Raw genomic sequence first — 22976 nt, forward strand, 5'->3', positions numbered from 1 at the left:
TCCTCACTCCCAAGTCCTCCACTTGCTCCCACCACAGACCCTGTGAATTTTGTAGGTATTAAGGAGGACACAGGTTTTGAAAATTTTTTCTGTCTTCTAGGTTACAGGAAGGGGAACAGCCCTAGAACATCGCTCTCATTCACTGCATTTGTCTACTTATTGAGATGCTCAAAGCAGCCACAGGCAGCACGATCCTTACAGGGACCCTGCTCCCAGACATGCCTTTGGCACTCTGCTCTGCATGCTTGCCAGGGCTAATGTCACATTATTGCCCCAGGCTTGAACCCACAATTTGCACTGTTAATTGTTCTGCAGTGCTCATGGACGAGAGCCCTGTTTTTGTCCACAGTTGCACTCTGAAAACCTGATCTTCTCCTAAAAGAGCATTAATTAAGAAGTGGCAGGACAAGTTGGTATGATACAGCTATTTCTTGCCCTACTGGAGCCGACAGAAGAAGCAAGCATAGCTGAGATGGGACGAACCTATTATAGTCACTGATTGCTGTGCTCTTTGCAACACGGACTGCTGATGGACTACTTAGCAGTGCAGAGCCCATTAACAAAGGAGCTTTGAGAAACGTAGTATGGAGAGGTTTAGTCTGCAATTTGGTCCTGTCTGGCCTAATATCTTTTCTGCCTTTCACTTTGAGAATCTGGGCAGTTGGACATCTCCACTGACTTATGCGCAGCCAGAAATAGCATTGTTAGTTGCTGTTCAACACCCAGGGCCATTTCTTAGGGCTTGAGGCTCAGGATCTAGAGCTGAAAAATATCTCAGTATTCTAAATTATTACCAGAAACAAGAGAAGCAGGAACAAGATTAGGACATACAAGGGAGAAAAAGGGCAGTGTTACATTACTGCTTCTCCTCCCATTCTTAGTGTAGGCCAGAACAAAGCTGCTAGGGAATTTATGATGGGTCTTGTGACATGGCCAGCCCCTGTCTCTAGTGGGCTTGGGTTTGCTGTGGATGTGTGAAAATGACCTGCACCAAGCATCAAGTGTTGCCCCTTGGGGTCTGTCTCAGCTCCCACGCCCCCTGCCAGGAGAGAAAGGAGGGAAGGGGCTCTGCAGAGATCTCTCACTGCAGAAAGAGGGCAGGTGGAGCCCCTAACCCACAGCATTGCAGCAGTTCAGGTCCTGCAACCCCCTGTCAGCCTTTGTCCATCCCTGCCAGGCACACATGCTCTTGCTCCTCTCATCCTTCTGGGGAGTCTGATCTTGCCAAGTGCATTCCCAATTCCATCAGTATTTTTAGACACTTGCTTGGAAATAACCAATGTTGACTCAAGAGGTTTCCAGTCATGAAGTACAAATACTCAGATTCTATAGAAAAAGACCAGGAAAAGTTAGAAACATGTTACTGGGGAAAAAAAACCCAACAAAACCACCAAAGCAAAACAACAAACCAAAATTTAGGAGCCAAATTTATCTCAAGGCTAAAGGAAAGAGAAAGGGCATGTGTGAAACCTTCAGCTACTTCAACTCTGCTGGTGCCATTCAGGGAAAGGAAATAAAATACAATAGCTGTGTCCATAAATATGCCCAGGCAGAGGTTTAAGAGGGCACAGATTGCCTAATAAATCTTTCCTTATTTCTAATCTGTCCTGGCTGACTCAGATTACATTACTGCAATGTCACATTTGCTAAGCATTCGCAAATGATAAGAACGCTTTTACCCCCTGCTAGACAAGTAGTAATTATGCCATGTCCTTTCCCTCTTCCCTTTATTGTAGCTGTAACAGACTCTTCAAGATCCTTCCTCTCTTTAAATCTGAACTAAAAATATGTCACAAGGCAATAAAGCAAAGTGACAGAAAACACAGGAGACAAGTCTACAGATGTTATGTTTTATTAAAGGTTTTTCTTAATGACAGATAGGACATTACAAAGTGTTGTGTTAACATGCACAAGATGCTGTGGCAAAGAGACTGTATCATTGAAGCCTGACGTTTCCAAGAAGAATTTTACAAAGGTTAGGTGCCCCAGTCTTGAAGATAGCCTTTTGCTCTGGTAGCTAGCAAACCACTTTTTCAGAGTGACAGCAAAGGATGTTTGGCTTTGTGGCAGCTCACAAGAGTCCAGCTGATGCGATGGTGTAAGTTATGGACACATCCTGGGATCACAGACCTGGGGAGAAAAATCAAATGGTCCTTAGTAGGCAGGGTTGGATGGAAAGATGTCTATCCTGGGTTCAGCTGTAACAGTTATTTTTCTCCTTCCTAGTAGCTGGTGCAGTGCTGTGCTTCAGCTTTAGACTGAGAACAATGCTGACAACACACCGGTGTTTTGGTTGTTGCTAAGTAATGCTTACCCTGACCAAGGACTTTTCCATCTTTCATGCTGTGCCAGTGAGGAGGGGCACAAGACGCTGAGAGGAAGTAGAGACAGGACACCTGACCCAAACTAGCCAAAAGGGTATTCCATACCACAGCATGTCATGCCCAGTATATAATGGGGGGGGAGTCACCTGGAAGGCCCAGATCACTGCTCAGGTTGGGCTGGGTATCAGTTGGCAGCGGGTGGTTAGCAGTTATATTGTGCATCACCTGTGTTTGTTGTTTTTTTCCTTTCCCTTCTTAGTTTTATATTCTCTCCCTTTGTATTTTCCCTTATTAGTAGTAGTGGGTTTGCATTATACCTTAGTTACTTGACTGTTCTTATCTCAACCCTTCTTTCAATTCTCCTCCCCATCCTGCCAGGAGCAGGGGGGAAAAGAGGAAGGTGAGCAAAAGGCTGTGTGGTTCTGAGTTACTAGCTGGGCTAAACTACAAAAATGTCTATTAAAGAGACTGCTCCCCACCCTCTTTCTTCTCCTGCTGTAATTCCCCACATCTCTTTTGCAGATGGGCTGGCTGCTTTCCGTGCTTTCTTGAAGACGGAGTTCAGTGAGGAAAACTTGGAGTTCTGGCTTGCCTGTGAAGACTTCAAGAAGACCCGCTCAGCAGCCAAGCTGGCCTCCAAGGCTCAGCGGATCTTTGAGGAGTTCATTGATGTGCAGGCTCCTCGAGAGGTGAGTATGCCAGCACCCTGGGCAGGCAGAGCATCCCTGTGGTACAGGAAGCAGGTTCACTTCCCCCAAAAGGGACTTGCAGGGTGCTGGGGAGCTACCCCTCTCCTCCCAGAGGTGATGGTGAGGAAAGGATAAGAAGGATGGGAATGCCATCCTTCTGCTGTAACTGCCTCTGCTCACGGTGACTCATCCCATGGTGAGGGCAGCCACTTTGATGATGCTAAATTAGTCACAGCCAGTGAGTTCACTGGCAACCGCAACCTACATTTCGTAACCTCTATGAGCTTCCTAGGAGTATTTCACCTTGCTCCTCTAATTTACTATCAATCCCTGAGCAGGCTATTGGGCTCATTTCTTGCAGGACATTTTGCACAGAAGCATTCCACAAATGACTAACTTGTTGACTCTCCAGGGAAGAGTACTTATCTGCTGACTAACTCCCAACTCAATTAGACCTCCTAAAAGATGTGATCAATAACTCAGAGCTGAACAAAAAGTGCAGTCACAGCCCGAAGCTTGGAGTTAAGTCCTCTTTCAAGTACTGTCAGGCTATGTGACTGTCAGATCCTGCATCGTGATGTTGGGCTGTGTTATTGTATTCATAACACAACCAGAAGGGTGATTACTGCACCTGCTCTCCCACGGTGGTCCTCTAGTAGACTGCATGGATGCTTGTCACAACACATGTGCCTGTGAGGGGATCCCCCTATAAGGGCTCTCTTTACTCCATCTTTGAACTAGAAAGGCTATTGCGAGGCCATGGAGAAGCACCCACAGCAAGGGGATGTGGGTGTCTAGGGACATGCTTCAATCCCCATCACCCTTAGTGAGCATCTTCCTGCTGTTACTCATGAAGCTGGGTGAGATTTTCAGGATTGCAGGGCTGAATCTGGATTAGAAATGTGAGTGCAGGTTGGATGAGGTCTTTCCTAAAATTTGGTCCTGTTTTCATTATTTTGGCATGCTAGAATGTGAAATGACCCTTAAGTGATACAGAGAGTTAATCTATATAGCTGTGATCTGAGCTAAGGCAGACAGCTTTACTTTTTAGACGCCTTGAAGACTGGACACTGGGTTAATAACAACAAATAACATATTTTCACCCAGGTTTTAAACCATAACCATAACAAACGCTGACTGCTTCAATAGGGAAAGAAAACAGGAAAACTCACATTGTTGGCTTTGCAAACAAACGGCAGTCATAACATGAGGGCGGTTTATTTTACCAAGCCCTCACTTGAGATATTGTAACACGAAGCTGTTACTGGAAAAATCAAACAATCCATAACAATAAAGTTTAAAAACATTTAGTAAGAATGTAGTAATAGTATAAACCCAGCTAAAAGTTCATTCACCCTTATATTGGGCTGTAGTGAAGAATAAAGGGACCAGAGAAATCTTGATCAACAGGAGAGAGGTTAGGCTGAGTCAGCATTTTTAGAAGATGTGCTACATAAACCCATGCTTAAGAGCCTAAATAAAAGTAATTTGATTTCAGAAGTGCTCAGGTCACTATAAATCTCATTCAGCTTTTCCAAATTTGGGGCAGGATTTATATGTTGGACTGCTAAACCCCTCAGAGTTTGAGGGGCTGTTTAGGCATGGATGAGAGCACGACATTAGTTCTGTTGCTGCTTTTACAGCCATAGATGAGACAAATGTGCCATTTGAAGGAGGCAAACTGGTCAGTTGGTACCAAACTCTCTTCTGCTACTTTTCCCAGGTGAACATAGACTTCCAGACACGGGAGCTGACAAGAAGAAATATGCAGGAGCCCTCCCTCTCTTGCTTTGACCAAGCCCAGGGGAAGGTGCACAGCCTGATGGAGAAAGACTCTTACCCCAGGTTCCTGAGGTCCAAAATTTACACAGACCTGCTGTCTCAAACCCAGAGGAGGCTCAGTTAAAGCAGCGATGGGGCCCTGAGAAACCATGTGCTTCCCACAACAGCGAAAATCCATGTCTAAATGTGAAACTTTCTTGGTGTTAAAAACAGTGGGAATGAGAAAAGAGGGAGAAGGGGAAGAAGAGGCTTCCAGAATGTGATCCAGATGTGGTATTAGGACTCTTTCTGTGCTTTTTTTTTGGTTAGTGGTAGCACCTTGCAGTTGTTGCCCCTCTAGCACAAACCCATAATCCTTTCTAGTCATGGGGTCATCTGTTGGGAAGGGAAGTTTCCTTTGAAATTACTATGCTGGTTTGTATGTAAATAATGCCACTGCACCTTTTCATCCTTCCAGACCTCTCCCTGGCTCTCACCTCTCCCCTGTGTTTGGAAGGGCCCTAAGGGCAGTTGTGAAATGTGTGAAGCCAAGTCCAGTCCGAAGCATTGTCTCCCACACTGGCTGCTGGTGTCTGGATCCAGGGACCATGAGGAGGGGGAGAGAAGGCAAAGGCACATGATTCATGCTGCTTCCCAGAGTGGAAACCATCAATGAACTCAGCTCACCTTCCCATTTTGATTGCACACCTTGTAACATCAGCTGCTACCCTGTCACAGTCCCTTATCTCCCAGGGATGGAGATTAAGAGTTATTTTCCATATGACTGTCAAGGAGCTAAGTTTTTCTCATAAGGAATGTAATCCCAAAAGCTTTCACTAGACCTGGTCAGGCAAGTCCTCTAGGGAAAGTGATTGTTTTTCGTTAATATCATTTATTTGTGCTGTAGTTCAGCCTCAGGACCCCTGCCATCATTCAGGCTGTATTGTGCTAGGCACCACCCCTAAACCTAACACAAAGAGGTTCCTAGCCATAAGAGACATTAACAGGCTTGGTAGCTTCTCAAGAATGACCTGCCAGCTGTTAGGAAAGAATGTCCCATCTGCCCCATGCTGAGATGTACAAAGAGCTGTCTTCTATGGCAGATAGCATTTTTCATGTAGTATCTGTAGGGAGATACTACATCTGCATAGCAGGGCAGGGAGAGGTAACATGAAAAGTTACAATTATGTTTTTGTCATTTGCTGATTATTGACTGTTGTTGTTACCTACCAGTTGTCCACTGTGGGTTCAATCCCATGTAAAGATCTACTAAAACAGAGACTCTGCTGCATGGTGTTGCTTAAAAACAGGACACAGGGGAACATGCAGTGAGCAGGATGAGTGTCCGCGTGTGTAGTGATGTGTGAAGTGTTCTTTGGCCCTTCTCCCATAGCCTGGATAGACAGCTGTGGGAGAAGGCTCTGTGTAGATATCAGTTGTGTAGCACCTCCTCTATGCCGTGCAATAATACCATCTGAAGGCCCCATTTCTACGGCATTGCTGTTCTAGCTTATCAGCTGCCAGATTCTTGCAATATTTTCTAGCGGAGAAGCAGACAGCCTGTCCATGCATTTGAGCCTACAGATCAGAGGTTTATTTACTTAGTTTTATGAAGGTCTGGAGAGTGACCCCCTGGATCTTTTCCTTCTCTCAAGCATCCACAGATCAGAGGCTGTAAACCTCTGCTCTAGTTGAAGGTGGTGGGTAGGTTTGATACATCAGAAAGCTGGTGATACTTACTGTAATGTGGTGTAAACGAGGTAGAGTGAATTCTGAAGTTAAGCATAATGTGCATGGAATGAAATACAAAAAGCCTGCTTAGATATTAAAGCCTGCTTTAGGTAGGAAACAGGTTTTGAGGCTTTTTGTAAGGATGCTGTGCAGGACATTAGGACAAATAAGTTTAGAAGCAAGATAGAGGTGGTAAACGTATTTGTTTATTCTGGAGGTGTACTCTTGTGGTCTCTAAGACACTAAAGCCTAAATTCAGTGCAAGTGCAAAATTTATGTTCAGTAGGGAAACCTGCTTTTCAGTACCTGCTTCGTCATCTCTAGAATTCTCCAGTTCTTTGGTAGGCAGATACCATCTCCAATTACCTTCTTCCGAGGACTGGCCAGAAAGAACAGAGTGCTCTGGCATCCTGAACCAGTGTTCCTGACTGTCCTCTGCCCCTGCAAGGTAACTTGAGAAGCAGGGTCTGAAGCGTGTTGAGAGATGTAGCATTCTGCAGCCATGCTCAGGCTCAATGGCACAACTTCTGAAATTGTTGAGGTATGTGAGGTCCATAATGCCATGTGTTCAGAGAGATAAAGCTCAAGATCTGGACATTACTTTGCAAATTTCACTGTGGTGGCTCCATGCAAACTTCTTTACTGCTTATGTGAAAGTGCAAGCAATGAGCAAGGTCTGGAAAATGCCCCAGATTTGCCATGATTCATCCAAGGGGTCTACATTATGCAGCAACTCAACTGGCCACTTGTTCATGGGCCCATAGCTTTATGGCAAACAAGGTACCTTGCAAAGAAGGTCTAGTGGTACAGGTGTCTGGGGAAGCCTGTGCAATGCTTTGGAAGAAGTTAAAGGCAGAAGCAAAGGATATAGAGGCACACATCCAATGGCTGTCCCTGATGATATCTGGACTATAGGAAGTGGAACAGAGTCACATCATTTATACATATAACCTCCTGTTACAGGTGAAAGGGAAAGAGGTGGGCAAACCACCCCACGTTGTGGTGAAACACTGCTTGACATGCAAGAGAGGATGAAAAGCCACTGAATGTGAGGAGGGGCTAGAAGAACTCCCCAACGAACACTATGTCTACTACACCTGTATAACACAGGCTGGACTGGGATCTCTCAGGGGTACAGGTTGCTTTGGCTTAAATATTTCCCCCTGAGATAGCTCGTTGGTGCCAGTTGTACCCAGTGTCAGTGTGACCACAAAACAGCACAGTGACTGATGATCCAACTACTGCAACACAGCAGCTCAGCTTCCCAATGCTGTGGTGTCAAACAAGTTGTGTTGCAAGGGATGAAGGGAAGGCCCTGCCTTCCTCCATTTCAGCCTCCTCTTGATTGCACATGCAAAAAGCATTCCAATGCTGCCCTGGATGTGGGGGACAGCTGCAGCAGGCTTATGCAAGTCATTGCTTTTAAAGAGAAGGCAGAAACATCACGTTAAGTGCTTTATGGCATTCTTCAAGCCACTGATACGTCTTCTGGGTGGGCTTTGACGATGCTGACCTCTAATGCCAGCTGACACATCCCAGACAAGGTTTTTCAGCAAGGTGGCCTGCAGCCACCCATGATGATGAGGGTCACAGATAAAAGAAGGCAATGAGGAAACAGCAGAAATAAGATATTTGTGTCAAGGAATGAGGAACAGAAACTCAGAAGTGAGGCTTCCTTGATGGCTAAAAAGGCTGGCCCTGTTCAGAGTGTGACTTCAGAAGCCCAGGAGGTAACATTTCTCAGCAAGCTCCTCCAGTGTTGGTGCTGTCAACCTTTCAGTTCATGACCGAACTTGTGGAAAAACTTTAAAGTAACCAACATCCTATAAAAACCAAGCTCCCCTCTCTCCCCATCCACCTGGGGAATAGCTTTGATCAGATTTATTCAGAGATGCAATTGCTGAGAGACAGGAACTCTATCATGCTGGCTGATAGGAGAAGTATTTTTCCCATTAAATTAGTGCCAGATAAATATCCTCCCATGGCAAACTTCCTATAGCATAGAGTGGACCAAATGGATTGTCTGATGCACATGAGTCTATCATGATTATTTTTGTGGCTTCTCTTACAGTTTGTATCTCTTGAAGGAAAACAGACTAGTTATTTAAAGTTTGTTGGTTTGTTGGGTTTTTTTTTTAAACCACGAAATTGGCTCCAGCTGCTTCTTTCATGCCAAATGTCAGTCTGAAGTGAATTCAAATAGGCAGCTATAGCTCTTCCCCTTAAACCAGGGGAAATGAAGGGAATAATGACTGAGCCAAAGCACTGAGTGATGACTAATCCCCTTCAAGGACAAATATCCTATCTTTGATTCATCTCTTACTGATGTGAACGGGATATTCATGACTTACAAACCCTATTTCTCCTCTCCACAAGCACACACCTCCAACATTTTCTTCCTGTTTCAAGTAATGTTAGTGTATGCCATCACATGAAGAGAGGGAAAATAATTGTTTCGCTCAGCTCTTTTCATTCTGTGTGTTTGCTGGCATGTATCCAGTCAGCTCCGAAGTCCTTTGACAGCAAAAGGGAAGAAGTGTTTAGAGATTGTCTATAAGCTTCAGGTGTTCTTAACTCCAGAAGGAGATGCAGAACCCCAGTCTGCTTTGACTTTCTTCTACTTTGGCCCATCAGGCCTGGGATGATTTCCGTTGCTTTTACTGGACTTCTTAATGTACCAATGGGTTCCTGCCCTCCATGCTAGTCTAAGTGGGAGGTGGAAATAGGTGTGTGTGTCTGCAGGTGTGGGTGGGTGAGAGTGCATGTGACTTCAAGCGTATGTTGTTTAGTATCTCCTACTAGAGAATCTTTTCCAAGACATAGATGTGCATGTTAAAATAGGAGAATTAGGCATAAATAACATAAAAGAAGATTTTTAGCCCAGTGTTGTGTTTGCCTTGTGTGTAAGTTTGACTAGTAATAAGAGATGTAAAACTCTGTTAGGCTTCCAGTTACCCATAAGAGCACATATATCAAACTGAACTGAATGTTCACTGATAGACACAAACCCAAAATGTTTACAGCATTCAGAGCAATAGCAAACCATACCTCATGCCAGCCCTGGAGTGCCTCTCACCTGCCAGTGCAAGCTTTCCCTTCCCTGGGGACCTCTTGCTTCTCCCTCCAAACCCTTCTCTCCCTCTCAGTCCTGTCTACGTGGTCTTCCTTCTTCCTCCTTCTTAGAGTTTACTCCCTGAAGTACTCCTGTCCATGCAAACCTTCCTCTCCACCAGCACTGTTTGCCTCCATTCATCTGAGCTTGTGTCTCACATAACCTCCTCCCATGCCCCTCTGTTTGCATGCCATCTATCCCCATCTATCCCTCCACTCTCCTTTGTCTTTTACTTCCCGAGACACTTGTCTCTGATCTTGCCACCTCTCTCCTACATACCTCCTACTGTCACTGTGAAGCTCCTAATAACTATTCGTTTCCCATTATATAAGAAGAAATTGCTTCACACAATTTCTACATTATCTTTCATTCCTGGGGCTGCTGTCTTCTTCCTTGATACTGTTTTCTCTGGCATCAAAGCGTTATATCACAGAACTGGAATTACAGTACATTTTGCTGCTAGATCAGAATGCTTTTCTCTACCACACACCCCTTGGGCTTTGTCCCCAGAATGGTGTCTTCTTTCATCTATGCTCCATGTGCTGTACTCGTGGCAAGGGCTGACTAGTTGAGACAGCAGCTGGGCTGCGCAGAGTCAGCAGCTGCTTCAGCAGGGTCAATGCTGTCTTTCCTCTTGGCTTTCTGACATAAAAAAGAGTGTAGATAAAGGGGGGTGTGTTGTATTTACTTAGTAAAGTCAGTCGTTCTGCTCTGTGCCTCCTCTTGGTTTTACTGGAGGGATGTATCTCTAATTTGACACTGCAGTAAACTCAACTGGAGTTCAGGGAACTGAGGGCATGGCAGGAGATAGCAAAAGGGGCTTATTATTGAAAAAAAAAAAATAAAAAAATCAACATTTCTGGTAAAAAGGCACAGAAGAAAAGGCAGTGCCTGCTTCTGGAGAGACCTGGCATGCCAGAAAGGTATGGGGACCAAGTGCAGTGTGAACTGTTTGTCTCCAGTAGCCCCACAACTCCCAGTTTGATCATGTGCTACATGCCCCAGGCTGGGTGTAAAACATGACAGATGAGAGCTGCTCATCTTTGCATTTACAGCATAGATAATGGTGTTATCCTAAGATAAATGTCTTCACATTGCTCTATCAGTGCCTGCAGTCACCAGCTGAAAAACAGCAAGGGGAAGGAGACATCTTGTGTCATGTTTATTTACACAGTCCTCTGTAATGAAGAGATCAGGGTACAAGTACACCCTCAGGGAGATCCCCCTTCCTCAAAAACCATGACTGAAGTATCTTGTCTTCCTATAACCTCTCTCCCGCTTCTTCTACAAGCAACCCAAATCAGACATGCACAGTTCAGATTTTTCTTTAAGCTCTCAGGCACCTCCATCTTTGTTGGGCTGGCAGTGTCCCATCGGCCAGAAGGGGCCCTGAGGACTGGACTCCAAACCCAACAGCACCAAATAAGGTTTCTAAGATAATAAAGATGTCTTTTTACTTGGGAAACATGCTTGTGGGTGGTTCAGAACAGATTTAGGAGGGCATTACTCCATAGAGTAAACTCAGAAGAGAGCCACCAGGTACCTGAGTAAAAAGACCAGCTTTTTTAAGACCTCTAAGCCACATTTTAACTCTAATTAGGTCCTGATGCTGTAATTGCCTCCAAAGTGTCTGAGTGCTGCTGGTATTGGTAGATAACAGCAGGAGCCGTTTGAGCAGGACGTGGGCTGTTTAATCTGATTCCTTCCCAGTCAGGGAAAAGGCAATGGCTTGGGTTCAGTTTGACCTTCCCCCTGCATTAGCTGCTTGTTTCTAGGCTCACCTTCCCCTGCGAGGCTGGAGAAGCTCGTCAGCCATATCAGATGTCCAACTGGCCATGATATCTCCACTGAGTCTTGTCACCACATTGTAAAGTGTTATTCACCTGTACTGTATAGACACCACAAGGACGTAATAAACAGCCTGAGACTCCTTGCTCTCTGCCTCAGTGTCTGAGCACGTTTTCCTGTGTGAAGAGGAAAGTGAGAACTGTGAGCCTAGGGATGGAAAGCTGTCTCCTAGCAGAATTGCTGGGGAGGAAAAGGATGGGAGAACCTTGTGCCTCCTTGGACCCTGCCCTCATCTTTTTGTATGCTGGTTTCACTGGTGCAGACATGCTGGATGGGGTGGTGAAGGGATGTGTTAACTCTAAGCAGTCAGCATCCTCTGTTGAAGCAATTTACATCTCCCTAGACGCATGGTTTGGGGAGATAAGTCCAAACTATTGTCAGTAGGATTTAGGAGACTACGAGGAAGATAAATCTGAACAGACTTCAGGCCTGTGAGTCAGCAGTAAAGCCCAGGGTGAAGGCTAGCAGTGGAGATGGGGGCAAACAAATAAGGAATGGGAAAGGCAAGGGCCAGCTCAGCAGGCAGTGAGAGTGCAGACGGGGACCAGGGCATACATGAGCTGCAGAAGTCACAGCAACTCAGTGAGTCCTGAGGGCCAATTTAGGGAGTCTGGAGGAGCCTGGGCTTCCTGGGGAAGGGATGGGCAGAAGCTGATAGCAATCCTGGGTGCTAAAGGAGGAAGGGGAGGTGTTAGCAGGGGCAGAGATTGGAGTGAGGACAGCTGGGGAGGTTGTTTGTGTGTTAGAAAATTGTGTAGAGGGAGATCTGCTGTAGAGTGGGGCTGCAAAAACTCCATGGAGGCTGCTGCCCACCTGGAGAGAGGGCTTCAGTGAGGGAGGGCTGAGGCCAAGCAGAGCATCTTCCGAGCAGGTCTGACAAGCAGTAACCTGGATCTTGCCTGGCCTTGGGTACAACAGCACTCCTCTTCTGGTGCACAACCCACTGTTCCTGCCAGAAGGTGAGTGTTTGCTGCATGATCTGCACAGGGTTGCGTTTAATAGCAAAATTCAAATTTGCTTGGTTTTCTCTGGGAATTGGTGCAGTGGAATTTATCAGTACCTTTGTGTTCTTTCTACCCCGCTTCTTTTTGCCCTAATTCCCTTCCTTTCTTTTATTGCTTTTCCTTTTCATCTGCTGCTTCTTCCCTCTAAGCCTGTCCCTGAGCCAAAGCAATTTGCATGCATCCAGGGAAGGATCTGCCATTAGTGCCGCTCTGTCTCTCCTCTTAGTTAGGATATATTTAGCAATCGCCTTTGTTGTTTGATTTTGGTTTGGGGTTTTGTTTTGTTTTGTTTTGTTTTTTGCTGTTCAGTGGCTTTAAAGAGCAGGTGCTGGGAACAGAAAAAGAAGATTAAAAATACCTGCTGTCAGATACCTCTCCCTACGCAGATGTGCTCTGGTGCTGTGCAAAGTGAGCACGTGAGCAGAGTGGATAACAGCTGCCCCTTGAAAAGCTCATTTGTAATTCTAATTTTTTTTTTTATTCCAGTAATCTCTTTCCGAACTGCTACAGATTTCCCGAGCAGTTATTTCCTCTCATGCTTCATGTGAACACAGCGTGAGCTTTTGTTGGGAATCAATTAAAAGCCCCATGGGGAAGGGTGAGGGCCTGTTGTTGCACAGAAGCTGCCGAGTGACAAGCGCTGCTGCCTGTGCGGGCAGCTGCCTGTCCTGCAATGCACGGGGAGTTATCCAGGGTGGGGAGACATAGATGGAGCAACGCTCGCCTGCAACCACATGAACACGGCATCCCACAGCAGCCCCTGACTGTCCCTGTCTCACAAGCTGTGTCCATAGCCAAGACCCAGCTGCAGTGTGGGTCCCTGAGGAACCCTTGCAAACACTCTGCTGCTGTCACAGTCTCAGCAGTTTCCCCACTACTCTCGGGCACCATTGCCAGCTTCCAAGCAATGCTGCAGTCCTGCCTGCACAGCAATAACCTCTCATCATGGGAAATCCCTTGCCACCACCCCTTTCCCCATCTCTTTTGCAGACACCTCTCCTTGCACAACCAGAGCTTAACAACAGACTGCTGCATGAGCAGAGCCTTTAGATCTCTCTTTTCTACTCCTTCACATTCAGCATCTCCCTGATTTCCTGCAGACAGCCCCAGGGGACTTGTCAGCTTCTGGCATTCTCCACTGAAGCAATACAGGGAGCATACAATGCTGGCTTCAGGTTTTACCCATGAGGTTCCCCATCAGTTTAGGATGAATCAGGTGTCAGGCTCCACAGTGAGGTTGCCTGGCCCACATCTATGATGCAGCAAGATGACAGCAGCGTTGCTTGGCCTGGCTCCCCACCCCTCTTCTCTTCCCATCCATTGCTGTATCTTCCCCTTCTTATTCCATGCAAACCATGTGAAAATACAAAAATATCTGGTACTAGAAACTCCTTTCAATGCTTGGCTGTGCATTGGGGCACATGTGCAAGGGCGCTTTTCACCCTGTCACCAGTCCCTCCTCTTTTCTCTGCTACCTGCCTCATTTGTTTAGTTTTTGGGGATGAAAATTTTATTTTCCTATTTTTCAAGGTTGCCCACTCACCCAGAAACAACAGCAGCAATACCTGACGCTGAGAGGTTTTGTTGCTTCTGATGTGGAAGCCATAGCTGTACCTCGGCAAACACTGGTGTACCTGCCAAGTTTCCCTGATGGAAATGAAACTCTGAGAGGACTGGTCCCCATGGATGGGAGGTGGGCTTCATGCTGGCACAGCTGCAGCATGGTTACAGGACAGGAGCCATGCCCTACGCGTTGCGACACTGATGAGGTTTCATGTTCCAAAACAAGGACTGATAATACAGGCAACTGAGCTGGGGTTGCAGGAGGCTGCTAAGCTAAATGAGACAGGAAGCACATAATCAAATTAGATATAGAGTGGCATAAAGACATCTGAGTACACATACATTGTTGGGCTCGGAGGCTATTGCATAACCCTACTGAAGAGGTCTGCGTTACAAAACGTTGTACCTACTGCATCCCATGCTGGCAAGATGCTTATCCTTGAACAGCATCTTCCACCCTATCAAAGGGGAAAGTTAAATAACCTGCCCCAAGAGAGCAGAGCTGCCAGGCAGTGGGTTGTGCAGGGAGCTGGTGGCTGTAGGAGAGCGGTCACAGGGTCTGTCCTGTCCTTGGCATAGAGGATGTTGCTGGAACAGCCTGATCTCATTCCTGCACCTAGGCTCAGACCCGTACTCATGGTACTGGCACTGTGTCATGTCCCAGAGCCACACACCAGTTCAAACACCTAAATGTGGGACTGTCTTTTCCTATGGCTTTGTGTATCTCCGGCTGAGTAAATGCAGTACCTTTGACACAGAGAAGATACAGCCTTTGACTCTTCCCCTCCCACTGAGGTTTTATAGGGGGTCTCTATAAACTGGGAGGTCGCAGGAACCAAGCTTGCATCACACACTTTTCCTCACTTCTGCCTTGCCAGCAGCATTGCTTCACCTGAGCCAAGTACTTCAAAAGCTGTTGCAGATGGGACAAGGTAAAATCATATATGCACTTGCCCAACACACTTTATTTATATGGGAGAAAGCAGTGGCGAGACAGGATCTGAAATGGAAGTTTCAGCAGACTTTAATGCCAAGGCAGAGGTGTGCAGAGTTTCTCCACTCTGGCTGATATCACCCATGCTCCTCTTCCATTGGCTACAGCTGCTAGAAGTCCCCTGTCCTGTAGATCTGTAACGAGTGCCCAGCCTCCTGAAGGTTTTCCTCTCAGCATAACTTCCCTGGGGGATGCCGTGGGGAGTGAAGGCGATAAGATTTGCATGAAAAAGAGTTTGGGAATGAGCTCTGAGGTCTTGGTGCTTGACAAGCCCTCGGGCAATGAGTTGGGGTGTTGAAGGACAGGAAAGGTAAACAAGCAAGCCTTGGGAGGATGGGCCAGGATGTAGTTGTGGTGGGAGTCTCAGTTGGAGGCCAGAGGATGTGGGGGTTGTGAGAGGGTCTGCAACATTGTGATTGGACTATTTACCTGGAGAGTTTCACAGTGGCCAATGAGATTTAACGTAGTATGGATGTGCAGGTTGGGAAAGTACTGAACAAGTGGATAAAAAGGGCTTGGTGGTAATAAACGAGGATTTGAGTCTCTGCATCAACTTGAGTCCGTGTAGTGAAATGCCACAGGATGCCTCAGACATTGGGGAGAATCACCACAGCATCCTGTGACTTTGCTGTCTATACGTTGGAGAATGGGCTTCAGTGTGTGAGCACGATTTTAAAGGCAAAAATGACACATATGGAGTCCTGCTTAACATCAGGCCTGCCCCAAAATGATGAGACAAAACAACACTAGGGCATCGCTGAGCACTTCATCTGTGCAGAACTGGTGGGTGGTGGAGATTCAAGTGATGGAGGAGAAGGGATATTACCACCCCACGTAGCCAAACGCTACAGCTAGGAGGTGAGTGCAAAGGGTATGTGTGTATGGCCAGTGTCAAAATATGAGTGTGAACCTTTCCTGTGGATACCAGGAGCCTGTACCCATGACATCAGTGTTCCCAGCATGGCAGTGAGCTGGGATACACTACCAGTCTTATGTGGCCGAACACTTCCAAAACCCATGTTAAATCAAGTGACGTCCATGCTGCAAGCCTGACCTTGGCATGGGGGACTTCTTGGCTGTCATGGAGCTCTCTGCTTGTTGCACCACACCTTGCAGTTTGTTGGCATGCAGTGTCTCACACTGGCTTAACTCTTTCTCTTCATCCTTCTGTTTTGCTATTTCAGTCCTTCCCTTCCAATTTTTCCTCTGCCTTGCTTTTAGCCTCTTTTTTCCATCTTCAGTACTCATTAGGATCCACCTTTATCAGATGCTTTCCCATGCTTGGCTCAAACTGTCTTTGATGTGCATCCCCTCCCCTTCTTTCTTCCTACTACAGACCAAGCAGACAGTTTGTGATGAAGTTTGACTTTTGCCAGTACATGGGATCAGACATCAGTCCTTACTGTGGACCAGCAGTGTCATCTGTGGGGATGGGGAAACACTACACCCTTCTGCTCTATCTGCAGTGCAATGGCAGGTGTACTGCTTACCCTGGGGACTGCAAACCCTTCCACCAGGCTTTGCACATGCCCTTGCAATGCTGTAAAGCAGCCTGACTCTGCTGGGGACCAACATCTCCTGCTTACACCAGCTGGGGAAAAGCATGCTGCTGCAATGCCACCACGCCAGCCCTTGCAGCGCTGGGAGGATTGGAAGTCTTCGTGTCACAGGATGGAGCTGACGAACTGGCGTGAATTACAGCGTCTGTCCTGTCCCTCTCGCTCTCCCCGTCTGCGTACTCACCCACTGGCAGTTACTCAGCAGGCTCCACATGTCGGTGGAAATGAGCCTGTTTTTTCCTGTTATTGAGGAAGCAGTTATGACTGTGATGCTCAAGGATAAGCCTGGGCCTCCCACTCCCCCTCCCTTAACAGCACAAAAGAAACCTACCTAAGCCGTTATCTTCACTGGGCTCTGCTATAGCAGCTTTTGGTTGGCTGGAGGCTGGAGCGATGCTGGGCCCCCCTCCCAGCTCTCCCACATCCAATCTGATATAAAGCACGGCTCCTTGCTGCTTTTCCAGCCGACAGCACACGACTGTGGACGCAGGTGGTGCCACAGCTGCCTGTTGCACACCACTGCCACTGCCGTAAGGACCTGATGAGTTGCTGGATGCCTGGGTGCCCAGCTTTCAGCGTGTGCCGGGGGTTAGCTGCGCTCCCCATCACTTGCCTGGAAAGGTAAGGGCCTTTGCCATGCCGCAATTCTGGGATGTAGAGGGTTACCTGGAAAAGATGCACCTAGCTTAGAAGCGGCTGGACCAGCATCTGCTGCTGTGGCCATGATGTTTTGGCAGAAATTGGGGTGCAGACCACAAGGAAACACGCAGCAAATGATGGCCTGACAGATTTGGTTTGGCTTTATCTGTTCTGCTTCCCAGGAGGGGAATATAGAGGTAAAACATGAAGAGGGAGAGGAGGCTGGATGGGGCTGCCCCGTGTGTGTCCAGGCGTACAAGCACACGAGGGTTGTTTCTCTGGCTCCATTTCTGCAGAACTTGCTTCAAGTTGACAGCAGCAGGACCATTTTCGTCAACGCAGTTGAAACGTTAAGTGACATGTTGCTCCTCCTGCCAAACATGGCTGCAAAGCCCCATGCTGCCGGCTTGACATTTAAACACTTATTTTCGTATGAATGCCTTGGGATGCCTGAATGAGCTGCAGCACACAAATAGCAGCGGCGCCCTGTGCTGCCTGGGGAGGGACCCAAGGGAGAGGAGTTGATTTAGCAGCAGCTCCTACCGTATTGCTGTAAAGACCTCCCGGCAGGGAGGTGCTTCTGTGCCACCACCACCGAGCTGCAGTAACAGGCAGTAACATCCCAGGCTCTTACAAAGGAGCTCTGGCACAGGAGCATCGTGCTGCTACTGGGCTCGCTGGGTCTCAAAGGCATGGGGTAGGTGGATGGTGCCAGTGGGGAGCACAGCCATCCCCATGGCATGGTAGCAAGCTCCTAGTGATGCAGGGGCACCCCCCAAAAAAAGCAGGGGATCATCAGCCCTGCTGCAGCAGCCTTACAGCAGGGAGATGCTCTTATTCTGCTGAGCAGAAAGCAATCACTGTGTTTTCCCAGTGTTTTGAGAGCAGCATAGCACTGCTTGGAGAGGGGGGTGGGAAGAGGGGTCAGGTTAGCTCCAGGAGGATGGGGGGCTCCAGCTGATTACTCAGCAGCTGCTCCTGTCCCAGAGGAAAAAGCTCAATGTGCTTTATAAATGCATGCGACACTACCTGAGAAGAGAGCAGGAGGAAATAGTCCCCTGGGCTTTATGCACTGCTGAGTGTGGTTGCCAGGGAGCAGAAAAGCAATGGGAGAAGCTTTTATTTCACAAATCACAAGGCAAAAAAGCAGCTGAAACTAAGGAGTGAGGGCTGCCCCTCTGAGCTGTGGCAGGTCTGTGGGGTTCAGTCCCTGCAAAGCAGGGGTTGGGCAGCAGTGTCTGGTAGTCCAACAATCCTACTTCTCCTCTTCCTTCCAGAGCCAAGGACCTGAAGATGCGCTTAGGGATCCTGCTTCATAAACCAGACCTGGGACACAGGACTGGCACCCCCAGCAAGCTGCAGCTGGGCTCCAGGCAGAGGTAAGCCAAGCAGTGCCATGTCCTAGGTTCAGCCTGCGACAGGTCCCTGTGGACCAGGCTGTCCTGGGGGATGCTCCTGCCCATCTGCGCAACAGAGAGAAGAAAGCACAGCTCGTCCTCCCCACGGTCCCACCCTGGCAGGCAGGGAAGGCGGATCGTTTCCGAGCTTCACCAGTTATAAAATCAGACGGGGGAACTGATGCTCCTGCATTAGGCACAGGAGAGCAGGGCCTCAGCAATAGGCAAGAAACCTACAGGGCTCCCACATTTTCTGGCATCTCATACTAGTGCCCGGGACCCCTGAGAAATGAAGGCAGCATTAAAACCAAAATACTAAATATTGCTGTTGAAGGCGGGGTATCATCTTGCAGAGGAGGCTCTGCTGGGTTCGTGCCAGCAGAAGAGAGCTCTTCTGCATATCCTTTAGAGAAGCTACTTGGCCAAAGCTGCGCTATGGAGCTGAGGTCTGGTGAGCCATCAGGGAAGTTAAAAGAAAGGGAGAAAGGAAAGAGAGCCCACAGGTAACGGATGCTGGATTCTCACTTTGGCTTCCTACTGAGTGCTGCTGCCTCCTTTCTTGCACTGTCTCCCATTAACTGGGCTGCTTGACTGAAGTGCTCTCATCCTTCACCATGGGGCAGAAGATGTGTTGTTGGTGGCACAGTGAGCCTTACATCATTTTGTCTTTTTCAGAGATTCTTCACGAGAAGTACTTGAATGGAGGGAGTCCTTCGACCAACTCCTGAAGAGTAAAAGTAAGTAGGATCTTGTGTTCTTCTCTTGGTGAGAGCGAATAGGACAAATAGGTTCCTAGTGAGCCATGGGGTGGCTGTACTCCTGGAGCCAGTGTGCGAGGAAATCTTGTCTTTTCCTCAGACAAGATAGTTTAGGATTTAGAAAGAAGCCCCTTTCTTGCCCTGACAGAGCTGATGTATAGGGGTCACTGCCTGGCTTGTGAAGCTGTACCCTTTTCTTCTGACTGGGTGCCTTTGGGAGGACACAAGCGCTGTCTTGCAACTCCTTGCTGCTGCCTCAGGACAAGAGCATCATTGTGGGCATCCCATGTACAGCAGTCCTTCAGGGGAAATGTTGTACCATGCCCTGATAGTTCCTTTCTCCACACTTAGGAAAAGGAAACGCGCCTGCTTTCTGTAGTCTTCCTTTGCACAGCAATGCAGCCACCTCCCCACAGGCTTTTGTTCCTCAGAAAACTACACTGCTGCCCTCTGTCTGTCTGTCTATCCATTCTATGCCTCTGGGGATGGCTCTTCTAAAGGGAGAAGGAATTCAGCTGCTTTACTGAATTACATGTAGCCATTTTCCCCTCTAGTATTTGCTATAAGCATGGTGATACACAGGGTTCCTGTAAGGTGCTGTCTCCCTCTCCCCCATGCAGACAGTACCTCCAGACCCAGAGAGGGGACTTGACTTTTTGAGTCCCACATGTAAGCCTTTCCTTACATTGGGCTTTACAGCAGCTACGCAATGGTAGAAGTGCCAAATTTTAATACAAAAGAAGCTGCCTAGCTTAAAAGCTATTCCACAGCAAGAGAAAGTCCTTCCACGGTGCTAGTTTGGGGTTTCATGGGGTTTTTTTCCAGCTTTCCTCATGTGCTGTGATGGCTTACAAGCACCTCCAGCTTTGTAACTTAACACTTCCCCCCCAGCCTGGCTCTGAAATCCTTGCTGTGATTACTCTGCCATACTCCTCAGCATCTCATTCCCCCTAGATTTCAGCTGAGAAATAAAATAAAGCCATTGCTGCTCGGTTCGTGCAGGCATGCTGATACGTCAGTGGATTTCTCCATAGGTAGAATTAGCTCTTTTCCGAAGCTGTAAAGAAAATACTCTGAAGCCTCATTACAGAAAGGTCAGATAAATAAAACCAGAGGATTACTCGTGTGTGGGAAAGTATTTTATTGGAGTCTAGAGGCCAATTAGCAGCATCTCAGAGGATGGAATTTGCCTGGAGGGAAAGGAAGAAATCTGTGGATGTCAAGGTCTGAGCTCCCAGGGGGATGCTCACAGGCAGTGTGGAGTCTGGCAGTCCTCTTCCTACCCCCTGCTGCCCCATTAACTGCTCTTCTCTCCCTTCACAGGTGGAGTGACTGCCTTCCACACCTTCCTGAAGACAGAGTTCAGCGAGGAGAACCTTGACTTCTGGTTGGCATGTGAGGACTTCAAAAAGACCCGGTCGAAAACCAAGCTGGCTTCCAAGGCCAACAGGATCTTTGAGGAGTTTGTCCAAAATGAGGCACCCAGGGAGGTGAGAGCATTTCCTGCCTTTGCCCTGTGGCATCAAATAGAGTGGGAAAGGAATGAAATATCCTGGTGGGAAGTCAGTTCCTGACTCAGTCAGTCACTGACTTTTATTAAAGTGCTCTCTTTTCAGTGGGAATATGTGCTTTCATTTTTATGAAGCTCATGAGAGCTTTCATTTTTAATATCATGTAGTCTGCCAATGTGAACGGATATAAAAGCTCGTGAGCACCTTCATCCTCATCTGAGGATGGAGAAAACAGTTTTCGTCCCCCCATGGGAGGAAAGTTAACACTGAGTTAATATTCGTGGACACTGCTTCCTTGCAGGTCAATATTGACCATGAAACCAGAGAGATCACCCGCAAGAACCTCTCAGGTGCCACCTCCACTTGCTTTAACGAAGCCCAGGCTAAGACCCGCACTTTGATGGAGAAGGACTCCTACCCCCGATTCCTGAAGTCTGCCTCTTACCAGGACATGACCAAGCAGGCCACCAGCCGTGGCATCAGCAAGCGGTCACATACCTGACCTGTGCCCAAATTTGCCATGGGGGGACAAGCCGGGGGACCAGGCAGAGACTGAGAGACAGTTTGCGAGGGCTGAGGTCTGTGCAGCAGGGTTTCGGCTGAAGTCCTGGCAATTTAGCAGGAACCCCAAGACCTCAAGTGCTCCCTGCTTCCCACTGACCTGCTGGGAAAATTGGTCCTCCCTCCCTGGAGCAGCAGAGTGGGTGGGAACCTGATGTCTCTGCTTGCAGCATGGCTGGAGACCTGCACCACCACAGGGCCAGAAAGAAATCAGATTTGAGTTGCAAGCCCAGGAAAAGGAGATGGGATTCCCCATAGCATCTGTAACCAGAGAGCTCCCACCTTTTCTCAGCACCCTGACTCTGACCTGCAGCACCAGCTGCTGGCTGCAGGGCCAGCACAGGAGCCTGCAGTTCTTGCAGTGCCTGGGACAACCATCCCAGACCTGCCCGCAAAGCTCACCCTGTGAGGGAATGGCCAGAATAAAAATCCAAAGACTACATGGCATTTTCAGCTGGAGGGAGCCCTTCTCCTGATCCTGGGATCCTTCTGCATTTCCTATGCATGTTCTGTATCAAAGCTTTACACCTTCTTCCATACAGCATATTCCTAGCAGTGTCCCTCTCTTAAGCTGTGTGACTTTTAGTTTGCACAAATCTTAGGTCACATGCAGAAGTTTTTACTACTATTATTGTTATTTATTTTATCATTATTATTATGTATATATTAGAAGAGCACTGCTGAAAGCATACACATGTCCCTTGCTCTGAGGAGTTTCTAAATGAAATTATTTTAGATATTGTAGTACATAGCATGTCTCTCATTACTTCTGTATAATAACTTAAGATTGATGACCAGACAGATATGTAACACAACCGTGGAACCAGGGACACAAACAGCAGCAGCAAGAGTTGCAGTCCAGCAAGGCTGCTAGAGGAGTCTAAGGTGGCAGGTATCCTGTGAGCTTGAAGGACAAGTGATGGCAGTAAAAGGATGCTTTGCAATCAGTGTTGTTTCCTTTCTCCTCTAAGCTTGTCCTAGACAGAGAATAGCGATGTAAAACAGGCACTTTGGTGAGTGATCCTATTGAAAACTTGTATTTTTTTTTTTTTACACATTTTTCCCCTGGTTTAAAATTCAGCTTGGTGTTCCCTTGGCCAGTGAAACCATTCTGCAGCCACAGCACTTTACCAGAAACCCAGGGAGCCAAGCGAAACAGCGACATGTGCTGTGAATTTAGTGTCTCAGGACGCCGCAGCATATTTTATCAGCTCAGACTTGTGGGGTGAACTTTTCAGAAAGCCCTTCTAAGCAGGGATTTCTGGGTCCTGCAGCTGCTCTGGAAAGCTGCTGATCCCATTTGCCAGCAACGGTGCAGTAGGCACTTGGGTGAGCGATGGGAAGCTCACCAGTATCCCATGCTGGGTCATGAGGAACGTGCTATCAGCATAGTTTTGTACTGAGACAGCCTGGGGCTGCCACATGTGCCTCAATTTATCTTTAAAGACCAAACCTGGAGGTCCTTATCTTGCTGGTACTCACTACTTGCCAAGGGAACCATCTTTCACCCACCCCTTCAAACTTG

At 47.6% G+C, this 22976-nt stretch overlaps 2 protein-coding genes across 3 annotated transcripts in view; both read left to right on the top strand.

Moving 5' to 3' along the window:
- RGS8 (regulator of G protein signaling 8) overlaps window positions 1-11964 on the top strand; it is a 29918-nt gene extending 17954 nt beyond the window's left edge. For both annotated transcript variants that reach the window (XM_080622287.1, XM_080622286.1), the window contains 2 exons: window positions 2847-3013; window positions 4737-11964. In XM_080622287.1, the coding sequence (XP_080478413.1) occupies window positions 2847-3013; window positions 4737-4919 (350 nt within the window). In that variant the 3' untranslated portion in view covers window positions 4920-11964. The remainder of the gene's footprint in view (window positions 1-2846; window positions 3014-4736) is intronic.
- A 190-nt stretch (window positions 11965-12154) lies between these two features.
- Window positions 12155-22019, top strand: RGS16 (regulator of G protein signaling 16). The gene is made up of 6 exons (XM_080623868.1): window positions 12155-12424; window positions 16363-17206; window positions 18502-18603; window positions 19297-19358; window positions 20703-20869; window positions 21192-22019. Exons 2-6 carry the CDS (start codon window positions 17127-17129, stop codon window positions 21390-21392), a joined length of 612 nt encoding a protein of 203 aa, XP_080479994.1. The 5' UTR covers window positions 12155-12424; window positions 16363-17126; the 3' UTR covers window positions 21393-22019.
- The last annotated feature ends 957 nt before the right edge of the window (window positions 22020-22976 follow it).

Source organism: Psittacula echo, assembly GCF_963264785.1.
Source record: "Psittacula echo genome assembly, chromosome: 7".
NCBI lineage: Eukaryota > Metazoa > Chordata > Aves > Psittaciformes > Psittacidae > Psittacula > Psittacula echo.

What these genes read in the sequence shown, in the direction of transcription:
- RGS16 (XM_080623868.1), top strand. Translation starts at nt 17,127, where the DNA reads ATGAGTTGCTGGATGCCTGGGTGCCCAGCTTTCAGCGTGTGCCGGGGG. An exon ending in CAGCTGGGCTCCAGGCAGAG is followed by an intron (nt 18,604 to 19,296) that starts GTAAGCCAAGCA and finishes TGTCTTTTTCAG; the next exon opens with AGATTCTTCACGAGAAGTAC. An exon ending in AAAATGAGGCACCCAGGGAG is followed by an intron (nt 20,870 to 21,191) that starts GTGAGAGCATTT and finishes GCTTCCTTGCAG; the next exon opens with GTCAATATTGACCATGAAAC.